This window comes from Eublepharis macularius, chromosome 6 (assembly GCF_028583425.1).
Source record: "Eublepharis macularius isolate TG4126 chromosome 6, MPM_Emac_v1.0, whole genome shotgun sequence".
NCBI classification, from domain to species: Eukaryota; Metazoa; Chordata; class Lepidosauria; order Squamata; family Eublepharidae; genus Eublepharis; species Eublepharis macularius.
Window position 1 is genome coordinate 63,977,094 of NC_072795.1, and position 24,638 is coordinate 64,001,731.

At 45.0% G+C, this 24,638-nt stretch overlaps 1 protein-coding gene across 1 annotated transcript in view; it reads right to left on the reverse strand.

The window, feature by feature from the left end:
- Nucleotides 1-315: 315 nt before the first annotated feature.
- Nucleotides 316-24,638, reverse strand: part of R3HCC1L (R3H domain and coiled-coil containing 1 like) — a 39,906-nt gene continuing 15,583 nt past the window's right edge. The window contains exons 2-7 of the mRNA XM_054983198.1: nucleotides 14,171-15,966; nucleotides 6,407-6,582; nucleotides 5,852-5,922; nucleotides 5,636-5,731; nucleotides 4,565-4,705; nucleotides 316-848 (exon numbers count right to left, since the gene is read on the reverse strand). Of these exons, the coding sequence (XP_054839173.1) occupies nucleotides 793-848; nucleotides 4,565-4,705; nucleotides 5,636-5,731; nucleotides 5,852-5,922; nucleotides 6,407-6,582; nucleotides 14,171-15,952 (2,322 nt within the window). The 5' untranslated portion in view covers nucleotides 15,953-15,966 and the 3' untranslated portion in view covers nucleotides 316-792. The remainder of the gene's footprint in view (nucleotides 849-4,564; nucleotides 4,706-5,635; nucleotides 5,732-5,851; nucleotides 5,923-6,406; nucleotides 6,583-14,170; nucleotides 15,967-24,638) is intronic.

A 24,638-nucleotide genomic window follows, 5' to 3' on the forward strand; every position in this document is an offset into this window, starting at 1 on the left:
CACCACTGCTGAATTCATAGTGCTACGAATTCATAGGCTAATCCAAGAACAACTTGCAGGAAGAAAAAGTGGTGGTTAGAGTGTCTGACTAGGAGCTGAGAGACCCAGGTTTGAATCCCCACTCTGTCACGGAAGCTTTGTGGGTAACATTGGGACAGTCACACATTCTCAGTCTAACCCACCTCACAGGGTTGTTGTTGTGAAGGTAGAGGAGGGGAGGGTATTGTAAGCTACTTTGGGTCCCCACTGGGGGAAAAAGTGGGGTATAAATGAAGCAAATAAAATTAAGTTGCCTGATTGACACACTACAATACGTAAAATAAAGATTTTAATAGCAAATTCAACAGTGGACACTTAGCTATTATAGCTGGTCTGTTCAAAGTCCTAGAAAGCTCCATCTGATGCCAATAGGGTAGGCAGGCACTGCATCCAGGAAGGCTCTAGCACTTCATTGTAACACAAACTCTTAGTGAGCAGTGCTAGCCAGGTCTTCGGGCAGGCCATTCACATGGAAACTTACGCTGAAGCACTGTGAAGCACTCCAGCCCCACCATCCAGAGGTCTCAGAAACATCCTAGATGGATCTTTGTTTGAGCCCACATATTCCCACTTTGGCTATATTCCCGTTTTGGCTATAAAGGATACCAAGCAAGGCCCACACTTTGCTGCTCATCCCAAAGGGAATGGCAGAAATTCATCAATGCTGCAAGGGCCCAGCTCCTTTGGAGCTCCAGTCCTGTTCCAGTTAGAGTAATCTCCAGTCACGCCTCTCCACTTAGCAATAGTGCTGGCTCACTCATGGCCTTCCCATGCATCTTCCCTCTGCTTGGCCTCTAAACGCTTCCGCTCTGTAAGAAGAGAGTGACAGGTGACAGGGTGGTCAATAAGGGGAAGTCCAGGCATTAGAAAAGCCATGAGATCACAAACCTTCTCCACAGTTTTGACACACAGTCGCTCTCTTTTTCCTTGGCATACCAAACTGTGTTGCCAATGCTGCTTCTGTGGCATGCCACACTGCCTTCTTCAACAAACTGTGGTCAATTGCATTGCTGGCACTCAGAACTGTGTGCCCTGTGCTGGCTTCACCACACCAGCATGTTCCTATGTCCATCCCAACCCATCTAACATTCCAATGGGCTGCATCTCACCTTTCTAGGATCAGTGACTCTCAAGGAAAGGCTAATGACCTGGGAAGAACAAGGACATGAAGAAGCTGGCCGCTGCAACTAAAAGAAAATTAGCTGCTCCTATGCACAACTTATACTGCCTCCTGCAGCTGGACTGGGTTCACGGTTCTGCTTCCTGGAGCAGTAGTTTGGGTTGGAGTACCATCTAGTGTCCAAAGATGAACACTGCAGCCCCTGACACTGTCTTATTCCCACCCACCCCCTTTCTCCCAGAGTGATTGGAAAACAGGGCCAGTTATATCCCATACGCTCCCTTAGCTGACCTTGAAGACACTGAACAGAGCTGAGGACTGCTCTCCCCATTCCAGGGAAACTCTTTCCCTTTCCCCAGGATCACCAAGGAAAAAGGAACGGAGAACAAGAATCTCTTCCTTTTCTCAAACAGCCACGAGAAAGGAAAGCCTACAGAGAACTACCTGAGTACAGTAGAAGATAACATAAGCCGTATCATTTGCTCAAACCTGAGGCTACAGTGACCCAGGCTTCACATGTATGTAATCTGAAAACTGACAAGGGAATCACTTCAAAATGCTTGGTTTGTAGAGCACACACTGTTACTGGCAGCGGTAATGGCAGTGGAAGCATCTGTACTGATTATTGGATTCAGATCCTATTCAAAACACTAACACTAAAGCTATGGAGGAAAACAATCTTTATTAACTTCTGATTATGCTAGGAATGTCACAGAGACCTAGAGTAATCAACACTCATACTCCCGTTTGAAAAGAACAACTGGGCCGTAGATATCAGACTTGCTTTGAGGGGGGCTTCCTGAGAATATTCCACAGGAAAGGGAAGGTGTTTGTTGAACAGAATTATCAGGGGAGAAGAAGTGAGGTTGCAAGCCGGAAATCAAATCAATCACATGGAAATTTACCAGCTGAACTGACAAACAACTGTCAACACCTTTCTGAAGTGCAAAAAGCTTGTTTTTAAAGCCAGGCACCTAATACAACTGAAATATTTACATTGTTAATTACCTGCACTACCACTTCTAATGATAACTTCTGCCTGAAGGACCACTGAGAAGCTGAAACATGATATCTATGGGGCCACTCCAGGTTGGGAAAAATGGGGCAGGGGGAGGTCTCAATTCAAAGCCCCACCCCAACCCGTTTTGCTACCGTTAACAAAGAAAACATGCTAAAGAGGTCCGGGCACAGAAACCCTGGCATGCTGTCTAGTCTGGCCCTAAGTTACTCTCTCTCCCAGGAACAACTCACGAGATAAAAGGCCATCCAGCCTGTATCTGACCTCTGCAGATATTTGATTATTTACAGAGGTTCTGCTGCTTCAGGACAATTATTCAGCTCTGTTCCCAGCCTCTAGGTCTGCAGTGACTCTGCCACCATCCCTGAAGCATATTCTGCCTCCTATGCTGCAGGACACAAGTTCTCTGAAAAGCTCAGAGGTGCTAAACGAACAAAAATGGGGCTGAGATGGGTGCCCTGATTTCTAACTGCTCTACGTAGACTAAGGTTGCACAGAGGGTATTCAGAAGGTGTTCAGCTAACCCATCTGCGCTGTTAGGTCAACAAATCAACATTTCAGTGTACATATGGACAGTAATGGAGACAACATTCAGTAACAATATCAATCCAGAACAGAGAAAATGAGCTCCTGGGCGGGGGGGGGGGGGATACATTTACCTCTGGTTTTTGTGGTCTACAAGCTTTAGTTTGGTCCGTGGTCTAGTAATTCAACCTGCTTGCTCATTTCATGAAGTGCTGGTCTTTAAGCCATACCTGAGCATTAAGACCAAATCAGCAGTGACAACAGGAGATCACAAGTGAACCCCCAGCCACATTTTAAGCTTTACCCTGTAGCCATAAGGATCCTCATTTGGCTTAGGCCTAGGATGTGTAGATGGGTGAGCATGTGTGTTTGTTAGAAGATCCTCTCCTCCAGTGCTGCTTTCACTATCTGATTCTTCCTCATCTGGGGGGGTGGGGGGTGGGACATGACACAAGTATTTGTTTTCCCCTTGTGGGGCAAGTGGGGCTGGACAAGATGCCCTTGAAAATAGCATGGCGGGACAATAACAGCTAATTGCTGACCTATTTGCAGCCCCTAATCCAAACTGAGTGTCAGCACAGCTGAAATTTAACATTTTAAAATAGTTAGGGGGTGGATTTCCTACTGCAATGTCTAGTTTGACCTACATTTACAAATTTGCTACACCTAAACTGCTCTAGAAAGCTAAAAGCCTCAGTTTATCAAGGATGTGGTCCACAAGTCCATATCTTTGAATCTGGGTCCTGGAAATCCAGTAAGCAAGCGACAGGAGGTAGACTAGGCAGTTTCCTATGGCAAATGTCAGGATAAACAAAAGCAACAAAAACAGGACCTAGAAAGCTAGGAATCTGTCCCAGAGACACCACCAAGCAACTCCCTCCTGAGGAGGGGATGCTGAAAATGTGGTCTGGGTGCATGACTGAAGAATGTCTCCCCAAGCTTCTAGAATCTGCTCCCCACTGACTGAGGATGCAGTTCTTATCTGGCTGCTACTCAGTAGAGTTCTCTCTCCCTCAGCTGCAACAAACAAAGACACAGACACACTGGGAATCTGCAAAGACCTCACTGATCTCATTATGGTTTCCAAGCAAGTAGGGCAGAGCAGTGCATTCTCCAGCCAGGCCAGCACGCTCCATCACTGTTATCTGGCTAGTGCAGCCGAAGGGCAGGCGGTGAGCCAGCTGCCATCACACCAGAAAGGGACAGGGCCATTAATGGATACAACAAACAAGGGACAGCGGCAGAGCTGTCAGTACACTTCCTGTATCCCAGAGCATGCTGGGAAGGCAGTATAACACTTTCCTCAGCAAAGCCACCTTATTTCACTGTGTTGCACATTAACTACAGACATGTGTCACTCACACTATTGTGCTTGGGCAGCAATGAATGGGAGAAGACTACGTCTGGATGAGTGCAATGAAGGTACCCCTTACCCTTATGCAATTGGACAACAAGGCAATTCTCTTGTTCCATACCCTTTCATGTTTCGGCAAGGCACACCAAGAGATCCAGAAAGCAGTGTCAGTGGCTGCCCAGGAGCTTCCCCAAGGTGCTTGGACAGGGAGAGCTGGATACATTACAGCAGGGAGAGCACACAGTTAGCTCAGCTGAGTTGTCATGTCACTCTGAAGCAGAGAGCTGGGTCATGCAGACTCCCAAGGGGCTCCCAGAACGTGGGTAGTAAGTAAAAGCACAACAGTCTCAGGCTGAGACACTGAGAAATCCCCAGGCAGCCCTCACCTGTACTCTGCAACATTGCAGCTTGGATCACTGCAGCCTTACATACCCACTGCTCTGTACAACACCCCTAACTCCTGCCTTCCCCGTATCCAGCATGTAGTGCGGCGTCTCCTTAGACTTACCTCGGGCAGCCTGTAACTGCCTGCGCTCAGCTTCACGTTCTTCCTTAGTCTGCTTGCTCCGTACACCGAGGGCGCCTGTCACCAGTCTCCTGGCCAGAGCAGCTGAAGTTTCAGGACGTTCTTTGGTGGGTTGCAGGAACTCTAGAAGAATTGGCAAGGAAAGGCAAAGGTCTCAGTACTGACTCCCAGCACTATTTTTTATTCTCCATGCTGAAGAGGGAAGATGGGAACATAAGGAACCAAATTATTTCCTTTGCTAAAGCAGAAGCTGCCACAAAAGAAGGAATTCCTCACCAGGCGTATTTTCAAATCCTCCCTTTGCCAGACACACCAGAGTAGCGAGAGTTAGGGAAAGAACCTCGGTGACACTTCCCATACAAAGTTTACCCTATTAACTCGTCTTAGGGGAGAAGTAGGCATCAAAGGCACATTATTCTGAAATATTATCAAAGAGACAGTATGCTAAAACAGTGATGGGGGGATCCATTGGCTGGATGCAAGCACCAGCAGGATCACAGATTTGTCTGGATGTAAGTATCTGGCTCATAGAAGGCCATACAGCAAAACTTCTAAAATTTCACCTACCTGCCCTATCCCACAGTGCCATTTTTTAGCAGCAGGAATGCTCCAACACCTGCCAGTTTGGTTCACTTCCTGTTCACCAGTGGTGTTCAGGCAGCCAATTAATTGACAGGCCATTTACAGGAACTACTTGGATTACTTGCAGCCATCAGAAGACGATACTCAGGTGATGAGAGATCAGATGGGAGTTAGCTTCTGACCTCCTGCTGGAGAAATCCTACTCTGAATCCAGCAAAGCTTCTGAGGGGTGGGAAACAGGAGTCAACTTCCAATTGATCAGCCGGCAGCTAGTTCTTCTGATCTCCCACTCCAGAAAATTTGCAGCAAATCGGGGGAGGGGGGAGGCTGATCAGAAGCCCCCCCTAATTTCCCTTCTTCTCTTCCCACCCTAAGTGCTTCCTGCCCTTGGTTTGGGCTGCAGAGGAGAGAAACGAGTGCTTTCTCCTATCCCATTGGCAGCGTAGCGATTAATGTCCTTTTTGGGCTCACCTGCATAGGATCGGGCTTTGGCCTTTGCAGCTCGAGTGCCCTGTGACAAGGGACGGGTTTTCACCATCAGATGCTTGGTGCTGAGAGCATCCCGAGCTGCAGGAAAAGAAACAGACATTATATAGAGATCGGGATCAAGTGGATGGGAAAGTGCTGGTCCACAAATCCCCTTCCAAACAGCAAGGGCACCCTCTGGCATCAAACTAAAGTTCCTACCTGCAACGGGGCTGGAGAAGATACCCAGGGCATGTGTGTCATCAACCCATTTAATGTCAAAGCCTTTCTTCCTGGTGAAGGAGAACAAAATACAGAGAAGTTGGGGGATGTCAAGCCAGTCCAGGTTGGGGGAGGGGGAGAGAAAAAACAAGAGTATAGAACTCTGGGGGGAACTTCAAACGGGACAGGAACTAGGGAGGTTGTATCTTCCCACTGTCAACTTCTCACCAGAGGGTAGAAAGGTTTCCTGTCACTACTTGTACAGCAGTATCTCAATGGGAAGCAGTGCCATACTTTAGCTGGATATCTTTGGAGCAAGGCAGGTGCTATGGGCTTTAAGGAACACCTCCAGACCTTAGGAGTGGCATTAAGCCCCTAAGTGGAGTGGGGGGGAGAGAGAGAGATGCATCTCAGGAAATAAGCTGAAGAGGTTAAGGCAACAGGCAATGGAAAAGAAAACCCAGAGGTTGAAAGCATTTCTCCTGCTTTTCTCCATCCCTGTCCTCAGCACTAGCATGAAGGAGAAGTTCTAATAGAAAGGGACATGCTGCTCACTGGTAACTGCAGAAGACGCGCAGCAGGTCCTCTGTGCGGAATTCCAGTGGGAAGTCGTAAATCTCAATTACATGAGGCAACTCCGAATCACTCAAGTCCAAATTAGCTGGAGAGTGGTTGTAGTAGTCAAAGCGGGGCTCTTGCAGTCCTGAGGGGGGTGAAGCACGGCCAGACAGCTGGAGGAGAAAGCAGTGGGTAACTGTGAACCAAATGTGCAAAGTGATATATCAAAAATCCCTCTTAACCCTCTTCTCAAAGCAGCACAGGCCACAAATCTGCACCCCTCCCACACAAACTGGTGTAACGTTCAGGGAATTGAGCCTAAACCAGATCCACATCCTGCAAATCACAGTCACAGGCTTCCTCCCACTGCCAAGCACTTGGGAGCATCCCAGCCCTTGGGCTTTTTTGGCAGCCCCAAAGCGGGTACACTGGCTGATTGATAGGGCCGTGGGCTCACGCTCTGGAGAAGGATTGATGGCCCGCGGGAGATTGGGAGTTATTGATCAGATGCCTCCTGCTGCTTGCATACTTTCTCCATCAAACATTTCCCTCTGCCATTTCACCAGGTTCAGGGAAGTGGCTCCACTCATTGTTTCCAGAGGGAGGAAGCAGGAGTGAGCCTTTGCGCTCAGCAAGTAGACATCATGCCTGTTCAACACCCCACCAAAAGGAGCTGCACCCCACCAAAAGCTGCACCCCAACCAGTTCCAGAAACAGCTGGATAATTAGTTTGCAAGGCAGGTATGACATCTACACTAAGTAACTGGCTAGGCCTAGAAGGAAGGTGTGAAATACAGGAAATAACAACAACATTTGATTTATATATCACCCTTCAGGACAACTTAATGCCCACTCAGAACAGTTTACAATCTGTGCTATTATTATCCTCATGACAATCACCCTGTGAGGTGGGTGGGGCTGAGAGAGCTCCAAGAGAGAGCCCAAGGTCACCCAGATGGCTCAGGAGTGGGGAATCAAGCCCAGTACTCCAGATTAGAGTCCTGCCACTCTTAACCACTACACCATGAGAGAGAGGCTCAGACACAGGAACAAGAAAATCAAACCGAGCAATGGGACCTGTACTCATGTATTTCCCATGGCAACTACTGTACCCTAACAGACACTGGGCCAGAAAATACAATGGCGCAGTGAAGGGTAATCTCAACATAGTGATTCAGTCAGTAGTCAAGGGTAATGATAGATATTGGTCAGAGATTTACAAAAGCAGGCTCAGTAGGGAACAAACACAGATATGCAGTGGGCTTGACTGAAGCAGTAACATTAATGCTTAGATCATGGAAGAAGGGAAGCACGAATCATGATCACCTCACAAACTGCTTCATGGGGAAACTGATCACCCTAAGAAGATACAGTTTTTCCATAGAAGGAAAGCACTAGCTACCATGGTCTCCTGAGCGCTCCAAAGCAGGAAGGACAGGCAAGTAGGGCTCTGCCTCCTGCCAGGAACAACTGAGTCCTTTAGGAATACCACAAAATGCTGGCAGAACTCATGTCAAGAAAACAGTGCTACTGTCCCTATACCAACATCACAACAACCTAAAGGTACAGAGTGCTGATGGCTGTATGGAAATGTCTTGGCCCACTCCTTGAGGGCATATCACTCACTGCTGCTGGAAGATGCACGCAGGGCCCAGTTGCAATTTGTTAATGAAACATTTGCATGCAGATCAGCATACATCCCACTCGCAACAGGGTCTATAATTCAGGTAGGCTCTTGTCTGTTTCCCCCAAGCACTTGCACCAGCACAAGCCATGACTGGACAAGGAGAGTCTATAAATTCCAGCCACTCCAGTCAATAAACAGCAATAATTCAGGTAATTTCTCTGGGATCATGAATTTGTGGGTAGGTGGGGCATGCAAGAATATACCAGCAAATCAGAGAGGAAGGGACGAGCCCACAACAACATGGACGAAGAGTGAGTGCCACTGTATGTTTAATAGGAACCAGGCTGTGAACCTAGACATCAGGATACTAAGTGATTAGATCCCAACAACAACACCTCAGAAACACTTGAGGGAGTAGAGGGATTGCAATATCAAATGGTGTGGCAAACTATCAGACACCATGAATTGCACTTTGCATGAACACCCCTGCCCTTCACAAACCACTGGCTGCAGAAAATGCAGCACAGACAGCTGGGGGCTGCCTGCTGAGCAGTAGGGAGATGAGACCAAGCACAGCATTTCACAAAGTATGGAAAATTATCTACAGTACCTAATGGAGGAGGGATGCTTAAAGCTCAGCATGCACCACTGATCCTTGCACAAACTTTAGTTTTGATCAATATAAGCCTGCTATGAGACTATTTAGGGCATACATGTTTCAAGCAATGCAGGGGATGCATGTCATTCTGTTATAACAAATATGTTAGCAATGGTTCACACATCAAGAAAGCAAGTCCATTAATGCTAGTGTTTCCTGTCTTGGGTTGCTTACAGGAACTATGTGCCCTCGTGCCGCATTAACACAGTCCCAGCCTCCTGTTCTCAGGCTCCTTCCCAGAGATTGCTAATGTTCAAGAGTTGTCCAGTTCTGGGAAAGGTTCTGCCAGCGGATGCACAGGCAGAAGGGAGCAAGAGGACACAGGAAATGAAGACTGTCTGCCACGGCTCAACGCTCTCCAAAGATTTATCCGAGCTGGTGAACATTCCAGGCAAGCAGGGCAGCCTGCTGCTGATTCCTTCCCAGCTTTTGAAACAGAAAAAACAAGAGGCATGGGGGTGGCTGGGGTGGAGAAGTCCCATACCCATGGGAAGATGCAGGCATTTTGGCATGAGGTAGCAATGTGTCCCCTTGAGACCCTGTGCTAAACAACTACAGCTTACACCCTCTACCCAAGTGTACTGGCTAGATAATCATCTCCAACAGCAAACACAGCTTTTTCCAGTACTGATCTTCTGCAGGGATAATGTATTTCCAATGATTATTGCGTACTTTCCATGGGTGACTGAAGGAATACACTGCAGTGCATTGCACAATTGGATGCACACAGCTTGCTAGGACAGCCATATTGCTTGTGGGTGCAGGGAATCTGAACATTTCTGAAAACCACAGAAAGATATTTTCAGAAGTTTCATTTACAAATTAAAGGATTTCTCCTTCTTATTCTGATCATGTAAATAGATTATATATACACATACAGAGATGGGCAACAGGCATGCAGTTTCCTCACGGGGGTCAAGAGAAAAGGGGCTGGACTGGATGTCCTTTTTTTAGTTATAATTTTTTTTATTTTGAAAAAACAAAGTAATAGGACAGGGTGTTCAGAAAAAGAGAAAAGGGGTTACATAACATAGTTATATGGACCAGAATAAATTATATATAACAAAATATTTGAAACAAAGAATATTTCTTCCCAACATATCCTTTATTAAATTTTTAAGATGCTATCTAAATACAGTAATACTTGCTTATGTTAGGACTGGGGGTCCTTTTGAGAATCCAATTTTGATTTTATTTGTTTAGTAAGTTTTTATCCTGATTTTGTGAAATGAAAACAAGAACATTCACCTACATCTTCAGGACAACAAAGACTAAGCATAGGTGTCCCAGAGACCACCACCTTTTGTTTAATGAAATGTAATGTTGGGTGCTGTCCAAAGGGAGAAGATCCCTGTTGCTCGCCTTGCCTTCCTCAAACTGTTGGAACCCTGACAGCAATCAATCGCAGCGATTACTAGGCAGACAGGAAACGCTACAGTGCTGGGCCCATAGAAGGCAAATCCCAAGCACATACATAGGCTCCCCCCGATATCAATCCCAAATGGGGTATGCATTTGGATATTTCCAACCCAGAACAGCGCCCGAAATTCCACATTTAGTTTTGGATTGGGTGTTTCTGATTGGATATGAAGCACAGAATTTTGGACACTGTTTCAGACTGGAAATATCTGAATGCACACACTTAATCCCAACTACACCATCTACAATGAGCACAGCTGGTCCTCTGTTTCCACCATGAACTGATTAATCCTATCCACCTTGAGTGTAAAATATTCAGCATGGAACTGATGTTCATCTCATGAAGCCACACAAAGTACCTTCCTTGGAGGCTGTAAAGATATCATTGCTTTGTTCCAAAACCCAACTTTCATACTACTCAATCTCAGTGCACCGGTTCCTACATAACACAATGAGTTATACTGACCTTGGTACAAGGAATTAGAGTAAGTTTCTCACCGGGGCGAGCAATAACACAGACATAGCTTTATTAAGACACAAGTTGTTTTCTCAGGGTTTTTGTCTATTTTTATCTCACCTTATTTTTCTCTCTTTAACATAAGCAGGAAGATATGAATATCTGCATCAACACAGCCACAGGGCTAGAACTGCAGAAGAAAAGCTAAAGCCTTTTTTGCAGGAATACTGCCCGTGAATTTTCACCAGAGCATTTCTCCAGCATTCCTCTTTCTTTAATAACCAAAATCTGGTTGCATTTTGCACTTGCAGTCACAAGAGATGCATTTTAAACTAGCACAGGAAGTTCCTGCAGTAGTTTAGCATACCTCTGTGAGTAATTTACTGCAAAATACATGCAAATTGACCCAAGCCGGGGTATGTCCTGCAGTGGATACTGCAGTAAGTTCAGAAGTAATTGCCAGTGCAAATACATCCCAGGAGAGTCATATCCCAGCAGCCTTTTTGTATGTTCTGCTGCTGCTATTCATGACAAAACAGAGTACCAACCTATACCACATACCAGGATCTGTCACTTGTGTGGCACCTGGCTTTTGTTCTTGGCAAGCCCAAATGCTGGTTTCTTCCCTAAAAAAAACCCTGTACTTTGTTAAAGAAACGTGTTTTTCTGTAACTGTTCTGCCCCATTTCTGGATATTGTCCTATCCCTTCTCCTCTGTTATTGAGGTATTTTCTTGCTTTCTCCCCTTTTAAAAGCAACTTTCTACTATTGCACCCATTTGTGAGGACGTCCTGTTTGTCTGCTAGTTTCCTCTAGCAGATGGTAAACCTAGCTACTTCATGACCCCGCAGTCCAGCTATTTCACATGTTTGTCTCAAGGTTCTCTCCCTTTAAGAGGGACAGAATATGTCAAACAACATGTAGGGCTGGGGGGAGGGGGGAGTAAGTGTGGGTATATTGATGCAACTGCACAAGTTCAGTGTTTCTTAACGAAAAAGAATGAAAAACCTAAATGTAAAGCTGTAGGAGGGAGAAAATACACAAACAATGGAAATACAAAAAGATTCATACCAGCACAGTGAGTGATAATACTGAAACAGAACCCAGTGCTACAAGAATGCTGGATTGGATACACCCTAAACTACTCTCCATATTTTTTTCTTTACAGAAAAAAATGACCCATGTCTGCAAGATTAAAATAAGAATATCTCTATGGAAAAGCACGCTGCCTAACAGTTATTAGTTTGGATCTATTCCTCACCTGGTAACTGTCATTTCGGAGGGGGGGCATTCTCTGATTGCAGTACTAATCAAAGATGCAGTTACTAAAATGCTGAAAGAAATCTGTAAATCACAAAATAAATATTCCCTTACCTTGCATGATCTCAAGCAATCTGGGTTTCCCCATAGTTTGTCTGAATGTCAGCTTACAGCCCTTGCCTGGTTTTTCATGGAGTACCTCCTCCTCTTCTTGCATATACATTCCCCCAAATGGTTCTTTGTAAAATATCTGAGAGGAAATTTCCCCTCAATTTCTAGCATTGGTGTTTTCATATGCAAGCATTTTCTAATGCACTGGCACCAATACTTACATAAAAGACAGGCACACTTTTAACAAACACAATTATTTTATAAGACAGGATACTGCCAGGAGGTCATGCCCACAATTGTCCAAATCCATGCCTGGGGTTTATGAGATCTGAGAACGAAGCACTGAAATGTGCATTGGCAACAGAATGGTTCCATGCCTCCTCATTCCTGTTTACACCCAGTCTTGCTGTTGTATTCCTGTTGCTTCCTCTGTGACACCAGCCCAGCCTAATCATTACAGAAAAGAAAGATAAAGACACAGTCCTGCCAGATAATCTAAATTGTTTTTCCTTTCCTTGTGGCTTCTGGCATGCAAAAATGTCTCGTATCTGCTTCTCAGACCAAAATGTTATTCTTTGTCCTTTCTTTCATTTGGAATCTGAATTCTTGAGAAGCTCAACTCCTACTCTTAAACTGAGTTCCTACTATCTAGCTATTTAGTGGTAGTTACAAACACTCACCTATACAGGGAGAGATCAGTCTCTGTGTTCCCATGATCACCTGGAAACCAGTGCATAACACAGTGCACCTGAACATATGAAACTGGAAGCACACAGAGGAAGAAGGGGCCCTATGTGCAAAACTATCTGTTTTGGAGACAATTCCATTCCTGCTGCCCCTTTTACAGCCACCCAGAGACGTTCCAGTTGATATGCTAGCATTTCGTTTAAGGGCACTGGACTAACATGGGGTCTCCTTGTGCAATAAGTGCCAAGCACAGGGCCTAGGCTGGATTTGGACTGGAAGACTACCTGCCTAGAAAGGGAGATTTAATTTCTATGTTACTGATTGGAATATGCAGCAGTGCTACTTCCTGTAAAAGCTGCCCCCATGGAGTTTTAACAGCTTCCGTTGCCAGGAGTTTAGGATGGTTTATGAGCTAACCCTTAGTAATGAGGCTGCTTAGTTAATTTCAATGGTTCACAGGAGCTATTAGCAAGCCAAATCCATTCAGTTCAACCCTGACTCTTAAGCAGGCCTGGATGCACTTTGAAGCAATATTAGGATACTTTGTTACTTTAGGTACCTTTGTGTCACTCCAAAAAGTACAGGGTTTATGGTATTGATTTAAGCTTTAATAAGGGGCTTTCAGCCATCCAGCCGACACTGAGCATTCCTTGTAAACCGAAGGCAAGACTGCACATTCCCCGTGCTGAGCACTTCATTGAAATACATTCAGCACTACCCTTACAGGGCAATATGCTAACAAGCCAGCACCAATTAAAAATCTGCCATTTCCATGAAACTTCACGGTACATCTCTCTACGCCTCTTGGTCAACACGATGGTTCTGCTTCACAGCAACACAGACTCCACGCACAGCACTTCTACTTGCTTTATTGCATGCATTTTATATACTGCCAACGGAGGACTGTATTTCTCTTCGCATCACAGAGGCATAGCCATGCTGAGTCTAGCAAGCAGTCAGGAGGTTTGCCTACTGCAGGCATCGGCTGCCTTAGTTAAGCACTCACTTCTGTGTTTACTGGCTTCTCAGCCATCATTTGGGTTGAAGAGTTCCACAGGTAAGCCATACAGGACATGAATTAATCCTGACCTTTGTGCAAGCATTCATACTCATCATGACTTCATTATAAAGTACACCTTACAGTTACCAAAGGGAATGGAAATCTACTCAGAACATATCATTTTTGCATATAGCCTTGAAACAATGTGGTAGTGGCTTCTTTAGAATTCTAAAATTCTCAACAATTTTAAATAAGCAACTTATTAGTCTTCACGGATATAGAAAAATGTTGCAAAGTATCTGGGAAGTCTATGCATTTACTTTTACCTAAAATTGGGTTTGTTTTTGAAATTCTAGACTCAATGTTTATGAAATACATTTCAGAACGGAGGGGGAAACATTCATAACCTATAGACGTCATGGAGACACCGCAGATGAAAGAATCCCTGGCCTGACTCCGAACTAGCTATGAAACATGCATTCCCACATGCCCATAAACCATACGGACTTCGATTCTAGAAGACGCTCACAGAGAGTACTCACCCCCTCCAACAACCGTGGATCCAGACAGTCACCATCATCATTGAAGAGAGAATCCCAGCTTTCATTTGTCACACTATCATCTGCACTGAGGGATGCAGGACCAACATTGGTTCTAGCAGGCTCCTCCCAACTGGATGGCACACTTGGTTCAGCTTTCCCTTCTGCCTTGCCTCCAGATAGATGCTGCAGCCTCATGCCCATATTGCTCTGGGTTGGATCTTCCACGGAGGTAACATCCAAGGGTGCTTCTGCTTGGTCCAGAGTGCTCTCAGGATTCCCCATAGCTGACAAGTGTATCATCTCCTTAGAGGCACACTCCTGTAAGCAGCTGGGAGCCTCCTTGGCAGAACCCCTTTCCTCATCATTGAGTCTGACATTTGAATCTTGATCTCCTAAACTAAATATGGTACCTCTTACTGTCAATGAAGCCTCAGACTTATGAGGTGTGCTCTGGCAGATGTGGCGTGAGAAGCCATCACCCTTCTCGCTGCCACATACCTGTCCCAGTTCACCCTTCTTGAACATACAATTGGGAAGACCATCAAGCCTCTCGCAGGCCTCATCTGAATAGTTATAGCCTGCAGCCACCCCTGAGCAACCTGACAACTGGTTGGCTGTGTTTGCTGTCACTGTCTGGATCAAGATGCTGTCATCCATGCAGTCAGACACATCATGCACACTCTGATCAAACACACATTCAGTTGCATGACTGTACACTCTCCTCTTGCTCTCCTCTTCATGCTTTAGGGTGCTATACTCACTCACTTCTGCTTGAGCCAGAATGGTCCTACCCGCATCCTCAGTCACACTTTCCTTTGGGCCTGTGTCATCTGGAACTCCCTTGTGAACACATTCCAAATTGCAGCTGCCTATGCATTTACATGTGTTATGTGTATTGCTAATGTGCCCCAAAACACTATTATTGCTGTCGGCTCCATCTGATATTCTCTCACCTGAACACTCTGATGAGCGATCCTTATGTGTCTCTCTGGTGTCTGTAACATCGCTGCCTGAGTTTTCAAACATATCATCTGCACTTACCCCAGTTGGTCCCAAGTCATATTTTCTCAGATGCTTAACCTTGCTGGTCCATATACTATCTTCACTCTCTGTCTGATCTGAGAACCTCTCACTAGCACCTCGCAGCACATTCTCCTCACTCAGCTCTACCTGGCATGGGAAAAATGTTCCTGCCTGCTTGCTAGTGTCAATGCTGCAGGTCCCTTGCCCTGCTGATGAAAACATACGCTCTTGTTCCCGAGCACAGTCCACTCCAGAAAATTCTGTCTGGATTTGAAGACCTGCCATCCTCTCCAGTGTGTTAGTGAAGAGCTTAGCACTATACTCAAGAGGTGTCTCTGCTTCAGTGCTTGGCAGTGATGCTGGAGTCTGGTTCAGGAATGCAGGGGAAGGCAACAGCATGCGTGGCTTGGGCTTACGTAGGGATTGTGGCCCCTCCTTGTACTGCATCTTTGGATTTGAGCTGCTTTGGTGGAATACATTTCTACAGTCTCTGGATGTAGTTCCTTTCTCTTCCTGGGGGAAAAGGATTCCTCCTTGCTCTCTGTGACGCAAGTCTCTCCCGGCCTTGGGACTTGGTCTTGCTTCATGCCCTTTAATGATCTCCAGTCCTGGGGGACAATGGTTCGCCTCTCTCTCATTTCTAGTGACCAATGACGTGCTGGCTTTTGAGACTGCAATGTTGCGCCGTGCTCTGGGAACATACAGTGCTATGTCTGGTTTCTTGGGCCGTATCCGGCTTCTCTCTGCATCTGGCTGCATAGTGGTGCCAACACCTGTAAAAGAGGAAAATGATCAGTTCAGTGCCTGAGTCCAGCAATATAGATCTGTGTAAAAGGGACAGGGGAAAACAGAAAAAATGAGGTTTTTTAGCTTGGAACAGAAGGAGGCCCCAAAAGATGCCTCTTCCTAGGATATTATTTGCTGTAGTTATATTGATATTTTGTAGTTCTTGGAGTTTATGGTGTTGATATCAACTGTATATTTTATTTATTAATTGTAAATTTGCTACAGCCAATGGCTAATTGTAATAAACTTACTATCTACCTACCTGCTAAAAAAACTGTATGGAAAGAAGGGAATTAGCATTTGTGTGTGCTTTTGGATGTGCTGTTATTATAACTATATTATAACAATGGCTGTATATATTGTGCAACAGTAAAGCCCAAATTCTGAGCCTAGAATAATTATGAAGAATTTTTGCATCTAGTAGTTTTCCCTTATTTACTTCAATTCTAAGATTCAAGGTTTCAGGGAATGCATCCAGATTGGTTCCGCGGGGATGAAGAAGACAAAGAGAACATGAAAAGAGGAGCTGTAGAGCGAGGGGTCAGAGAAGAGCCAATCACAGTGTGAAGAACCAGAACCAGCAGTGGAGAGAACACCAAAGCAACACCCACTGGCCTCTTGGAGCCCTGTGAAGTAACTGACCTTTGCTCATGTTTCCGTATTGCTCTTTCCAGTCATGAAGGCTAGAAATACACTTTTTTAAAATAAGTAATTTTTTAGCAGGCCCCTTAATTGTGTCAGTCAGGGACTGCTTTGCATTTAATCTACTTTTGCATCAAATATTTTTCTGCATAATGATTCTGCAGCCCAAATACCTTTGCATTCAGATTATCTTTTTATTTAAATTATTTACCCACCTCCTCCACTAGCAGAGGGCCCAAGGCAGCTTATGTATGTCATATAAAAGCAGTCAAAAATGGAAAAAAATTCCCAACAAACAAATAATACCCACTCAAAAGTACCTACTACCAAACATAAAACATGAGCTACCATCACCCTTAACAAAAAAAAAAGCTTTGCCTAAAGATTGGCACAGAAGACAGGGCTCTGACTCCTCACAGGAGATCATTCCATACTGCTGTGGCCATGACTAAAAAGACTCATGACCACTAATAACCTTAGGGATAGTGCAGGAAAAATACAGTGCAAGGTGGACAGCTGGCACATGGGTCCATGCAGGGAAGAGACAGTCCCTTAGTTATTTTTGGATCAATAAGTTGTGCATGTACATAGTCCTTGCATCAGGTTTCAACAGTATCAGCCTTCTTTGTGACTATCTATTTCTATCCTTAAATACTTTCAGACAGAGCTTCCTAGAAAGCAAGGCAGTCAACCCAATTAAGCCACAGTAGCTTTGCAACAGGTACAAGAGAGGAAAGAGGCATTGTTACATAGTCCTTTGAGATCCTGGATAGAAAGTCACCCTGGCTTTTCCTGAAGACTGGCATGAATATGGTTCTCTGCACAGAATCAGCAGCTCGACACCAGCTGCTTCGAGCCTTATTGTTATGTGAAGGTCCATTTTTCCAGACCTTCACATCTCTGGCCCCCAGTAAATTTTACCTCTACTCTGCAGGGAATCACAGCAATGCCTGCTCTAAGCTTAGCACTAGAGATGGGCACAAAACGAAGCACGGAACAAAATTCCATACGGAATGGCTGGTTCGTTTGCACCAAAACACGCGTTTCGTGGGACCGTGTTTTTACGGAACAAAGCACTGGGTTCAGCCAATGGGCTGAAACTAGCATGGGGTCTGTGAAACTGACAGCCTCTTTCTCCTGCCGCCCGGACTGTCAGTTTTACAGATCCAACACTGGTTCTAGTGTGGGGTCTGTGAAACTGACAGTCTGGGCAGCATGAGAAAGGGGCTGTTAGTTTCACAGACTCCGTGCTGGGTTCAGCCGACGGGCTGAAACCAGTGCGGGGTCTGTGAAACTGATAGCCCCATTCTTCTGTTGCTCAGGCAGCAGGAGAAAGGTGCTGTCTGTTTCAAACGCCCCACACTGGCTTCAGCAGCCGGTGTGGTGCGGTTGAAATGCCACGAACCAATTCCTGAACTAGGAAAAGGTCGGAAGTTCGTGGATCGTGGAATGCTACGAACCACGAATCACATGGTTTGTGGGGTTTTTTGTCTGTGTCCATGTCTACTTAGCACCCTTAAAAGCACATAAGGGGGGAGGGACAGACTGCTACCTCCAGAACATCAGACATTCTAACAGACTACCTAACCATTTCATTTTTGTTTCCTACCTGATAGCTACACAGCTTTTCACATACAATCACAGTATGTGAATAGTTTATGGATAATCCAATTGAACAGAATTAGCTGTAAGAGATCAAAATAAAAATGCAACTTTAATCTATGCTTAATCCCTAGCCTAGAATTGTCAGATTTATCTCCCAGAGCTTCAACTGTGGGGTGACAACTCATTCTCTAGATCTTCCTTTTATACCTGAACTTCTTAATTTTCCTCTGGGAGAATTGCAATAGGTCGTTCTCTTTTAGAAATATTCAGTCAAGATCAGTCATGCCAAGTTTCTTTTCCATCCATCTCTGCAGGACTAACAGGCTAAATTCACAACTAGTCTCTGTATGGGGATGCTTGGACTGACCCCATCTCACTTTTTACAGGCTGAGTACTAGCCGATTAGCATACTGGGAGGAAAAACTGCATTAATCCAGCTAGTAAGTTAGAGCAAATCTGAACAATTACTGCACTGGTCAAAGGCTGGCTGGAAAGGACAGGAATTTGCTAAGGCCCCAACAGTCTAAAGCGCCCACTGCCCCAAAGGTGTCACCATCTTTACTTCACAGAGAGCATCTAAGGAGATCAGAAGCATCATGAAAGAATTTTCAGTAGGAGAGTTATTAAGAACACCTTGCCCAAAGCCCCCCTCCTGTTTTTTGTGGGAAAAGGAACCATATGAGGAACCCATGTTACTGAGGTCACATGTGTGTGCTTTGAAGAGAGATCAAGGTGAGAAGCAAGACTAGCTGAATAAGGAACCACCTGAAACTGACATCCCAAGAAAAAACAGCACCAAACTTCAATAAACTCCACCTTGCCATCTCCACAAGAAACTAAGATAATTAATAAAGCCTACAAAGCTTAGAAAAGAATGCCTCCCCATCACCCCCTTTCCAACACCAAATGCCCACATTCAATACTACAGTAGGGCTACATGAATACCATGGCTGGAAGAAACAGGATGTGTTGTACCCTCTCCTCCTTGCAATCACGTTTCCATGGATATGCAATAAATGCAGTATATAAATCCTAAGCTGACAAACACTTAAAGTGATAGATTTAAGCACCTACAAACCAAGAAGTAAAAGATCCACAGGATATGCTAAGCATGTTGCATCTCCTCTTAGCTATGTTTCTAAAAATATATAGTATACATGACATTAACGTTTGAATATCCATAAAGCTGAAACAGAAGATGCTGCACTGAGTATTCCACGTGTGCTATTATCAATGTCTTTCCACAAGCTCTTTCCAATCCAAAGGACTTCACAACAGGATGCCTGAGGGAGACGAGATGCTGAATCGCCTTGTGAAAATGACCTTCACGTAGGTCCAAAACTAAGACAGAAGATTCATGCTTACAACTGGGAAAGGCCCATCAGATCAATGGTGCTCACAGGATGACATATGTGACCTGTATGTTGGCCTGTTGCATGTATGTGGTATGTTCAATGCAGAATCTTTTGTTTCTGTTTTATTAATTTGCAAATTGTATCCAATTCCCAAGAAAACCACCACTTTGGCTCTAAAGACAGAGAAATAATACAGGGCTGTTTACAATGGAAAGCCTGCTAACAGGAACTTGCATTTGCTGCCACATTCCAGTGCAGAAACCTGCTGGAGCATTAAAAAAAATCTGTGAAGGGGCTGTGATTCAGGGACATAAGGCCCCAAATCCAGTACTTAAAAAGTTAAAGGTCCAAGCACCGAGTCATTACTGACCCATGAGGGACGTCACATCACAACGCTTTCTTGGCAGACTTTTTTATGGGGTGGTTTGCCATTGCCTTCCCCAGTCATCTACACTTTACCCCCAGGAAACTGGGTACTCATTTTACTGACTTCAAAAGGATGAAAGGCTGAGTCAACCTTGAGCCGGCTACCTGAACTTAGCTTCCACAAGGATCAAACTCAGGTTGTGGGCAGAGCTTGGGCTGCAGTACTGCGGTTTACCACTCTGCACCTCTAATTACTCAGAGTCTTTTATAGTGTATGCTGTCCCAGGTCATCAGAGGCCTATTGGGATCTGGCCAGCAGGAGGTGGACAGCTCGGTGGCCCACTGTGGAAGTTTTGCTCAGTAATTTGCAGATAAAATCTCATATATATGAATTCTAGATTAGCAGTGACCAGATCAGATGGTGCCAGGGCGCCAACGTGTTTAGTTGTTTGAGATACTTTTCTATTTATTCAGTCTGTGGATATGGATACAATCCTTGGAAGTTTGAGGCCTACCACCTGCTTGTATAACCCTTACCCTTCCTGACTACTTAAATCTGCCCAGTGGGGGTGGGGGGCTAACTGGGTCTAAGAGATAGGTAATGCCTCCTTGAGAGTGAGGGTGATCACCCCAGTCTTGAAAAAGGCTGTAGTGTGTCCACTTCTAAAGAAGTCTACCTTACCTTTAAGAAGTGTTCAGAAACATCAACTGGTGCAGAATGCTGCAGCCAGGATATTGATTGTTGAGTGAGTCACAGGCCCATTGACACTCCAGTCTTGGCCATCTACACTGTCTTCCAATCTAGTTCTGGGTACAATTCAAGATCCTGGCGCTGACCTATAAAGCCCTATATGGTTTGGCACTAACATAACTGAAGGTCCACCTGCTCCTTTATGAACCTACCTGACCACTATGGTTATTTTCAGAGGCTCTGCCTTTTGAGATTAGATGGATGGCAATACAGGAGATGGCCTTCTCAGTTATGGATCTCTCTTCCCAGGAGACTTGACCGTCCCCTTCTATTGCCGTCTTCTGCAGCGGGTGAAGATTTTTTGTTTAATTTGGCATTCCCTCAGTGATCCCTCCTTCTTGTTTTAATTGTTGTTTTTATATGTATTTTAGCTCTGCTTTTAATTTTTTAATGATGTATTTTTGTTGGTTTTAATGGTGTTTAAGATGTGATTTTATTATGAATTTTGAAATTTGTTATACTCCTTGGTGGCTCTTATGAGGACAGAAAAGTGGGGTATAAATTTTGTAATATAAAATGGAAAAAAGTGCTAGGAAACTATTGTCTCCTCCTGAGACTATGGAGAGCTGTTGTCAGTCAGAAGGGATAATACTGAGCTAGACAGAGCAATGGGGCAACGGATTACTCGAGGATATTCTCAGGCAGAGCAGATGATGCCAGAGGTCTTGCCTTCAAAGACCAACATCTCAAAAGCTCCATGGACTAGAAATGTAAAGGCTACACCAAGGAAGATGACAACCTGCTCATTTGGGAGGTGACTGAGCTGTATCACACAGCCAGTGTGAGCATCACATCCAGCGTGCACAAGATTCTTTGAAAATTGGTGCTCAGTCTCATGCTACCTTGGCCAAGGAACCTTCTTGATCAGCACTGTTCAGATAGGAAAAATAGCTAGAGGCAAAAGGCTAAATGCACAGAGTGCAGTGAATCAGACGCAAGCCTGAGAAAACAACTAAGAAGCCTTGGGTCCTAGCTCTTAAATTGCAAACATGCTGATCTCAGGCAAGGAGTAACAATGAGGAGCCCATGCCCTGCCAGCCAGACCTTCAAAGGATGGAAAGGCCACCTGAGAATTCTGCCTTGCTGTTTTAATAACCAGAGGCCACTCCTTTTTCAATGGAAGGAAATGAATCCAGAAATCCTGGCTCTCAGGCCTCTTCTAAACACTTAGACACATTTGGTTCCTCTTATTCAACCCCCTGACCCTTTCCTCAAAACCCCAGACCACAGGGTCTTTGAATGTAACCACCACCCTGAGGCCCAGTGTATCTGTAGCCCCCTTTGTGCCAAAGAGATTTATTTTTCATAAGCTTTGGCACAAACAGCAAGGCTGTTATCTGCCAAGCCCCAGGCCCCAATAAATATGCATCAGGCCATGTTTATGGAGATGGATGGCTTGGGGGGGAGGTCTGTCCTGTGGTTGGGGGGAGGAAGAGTTGGGGAAGGGTGTGGCCACAAGATTAATCACTGCCCACTCTGTTGAGGGGTATTCATCATGGCCCCACTGTCAGGTAAATCACTGGAAAAACACCTCTCTGGTAATTAATGGGAAGTGACGGATGGACAGCCCCTGGGCCCATTAATCTGGACCATCAGCAGCAGACCAAGATTATGAATGTCAGGATGCATAAACTGTGCACCAATCAATAGGGCCAGGAATTCATCCAAGGTTCTCATTTCCGAGGCACCTCCGGTGCATTAGGCTCTGTTTGCCTTCCCCTCCCTGCTCCGCTCTGTTCTTTCCCCTCCCCTTAACTGAAAACAGATCCCTCCCCAGTAAGCGCAATGCACAGACAGCATAGCATCTGGAGGGCAGTTATGCCACACAGAAACCTCACACACAAGACAAGAACAGGCAAACATCTGACATACACACACACCTGCCCCAAAGGAAACACATACAGGCATTTCTATCTACCTATTTTTTGTCTCAAAGGTGAACATGCCTAGGAAGTTAAACTTAAGCAGGCATCATTGTTCAGAAAGAAGGAGGTAGGGTTATTCAGGTAAAGCCTGGACCAGAGAATATTTCCCTGCTATCTTGTGCCAAACCTCAGCCTTACATTCTGGGAAATTATCCGGAAAACGTATCAAGGATTCAGGGAAGCCTGTTGATTCGATATTCAGCTTGGGGAAGTTTTTGGTAGCCTTACTTGCTCTACCCCCACAGCTTCACTGCTCTGTATCGGCACTAGTATACCAAATACAATCCAAGATACTTGCTCCACCTTTGAAGACAGTGCTTTAAGCTTTCTCTAGAAAAATACTGGTCTGCTAGCCACAGCAACAAAGATGGAGGATACAATCTCTCTTCATGCCCTCCTGAGAAGTTACTTTTTGGAAAAATCTAACTAGAATAGTGCTGAAGGCTTCCTGGATGGCTCACAACATGGCCTTCTCAGAGTGCAAGACAGCATGAGTTTCAGCATCCCCTTGGGTATGGGGCACACAGACTGAAAAAGGCCAGAAAACAGTCCAATCTATTTCCTAACAGAGGTGCAGACAGAGCTGTTGGATCTTTTCCTTTCTCCAATAAGCTAATTTCACCAGCAGAATAGTCCCCTTCATCTTTATTGACTCTGTGAGAAGTGAATATAGCATTAAGACAGCTCCAGCCTAGAAGAGTCATTTTTCAGAACGAAGTACAATCTATTTCTTTCCAAACAGCCACACCCACTGTGAATAAGGGACTGTGCTCAGCTAGCTGGGCGCTCTAGGGATCTCTCATGCCAGCAAACTCCACTGCAGCTTTGAAGGGCAATGGCACACAAAAACACTACACTTGTTACCCTTTTTGGACACTTGAGAGATACACACCGCACCGGAGATCTACATGGCTGGGGGAAAGGAGAGTTCCAGTTCACTCCTCTAATTTACTTACCACAACCAGTTCTCTGCTATCCGTTTAGCTGTTTCATACATCATAGCACAAGTGCACCATGCCACAATCCACGCTGACTTTTCACACCACTAACACAGTTGTTTTCATAAAACCTTAAAACCAGAAAGTAACCTCAATGGTACACCCCTTGCAATGAAAGATTTCTTTGATTTAATCCACCTCTGCTAGATGCTCATCCAGTCTTTAACACACATACATAAACACACACAAAGAGTTCACAATCTCCTTTTTCTGTTGCAATTGTTCTTGTAGGTAGGGAGCGCTTTTTGACATTCAGTCTATACAATCAGGCTTGCTAGCCAATGCAACCAATGATGGGAAGCAGTCTCCAACAGGGCTGGAAAAATCCCAGGAGCTCCTAGAAATGTAACAACAACTCTCCAAAACTGGTTTATCAGGCCTGCTCTCAAGCTAGCTGCAGTTCAGCAGCACAACAGCAACAAAAGTGAATTTGGGGACATTTATTATCTTAGGCTGCTGACACTTGCCGATTTCAATGTTGCTTTCACAGCCACAGTTGCTGAAACAAGGGAGGTCTCGGTTCTGTTCGATGCTTTTTAGCCCTGATGATCAGAGAGATAAAGAAAAGATCCAGAGGTGTTAGCCGTGTTAGTCTGTAGTAGAAAAATCAAAAAGAGTCCAGTAGCACCTTTAAGACTAACCAAGTTTATTGTAGCATAAGCTTTCGAAAAGATGTGACTGTAGTGCATGAGAGAGTTCAGGGCTCAATACTAGGAAGCCTGGATATACAGTTCCCAATGGGGGCAAAAAACATATTTTAAGGACAGGGACTCTAGTACTGAATCAGACATTTTGATCACTGGCAACCTTCTGATCACTTACACCAGAGCTATTTAACTGACAGCATGGATCTGGTCCCCAAAGCAACTTATCAGCCCCCCACCCCCAGTCACCCTCTGCTTACATTAACCAAGGTATGAAAAAAATTCACAGTTTCACTCATAAAGAACAGGAGCAAGGAGTCTGCAGTGTATTTCACTGGCATCTGTCACTTTAGGGGATCTTTCAGAAAACACA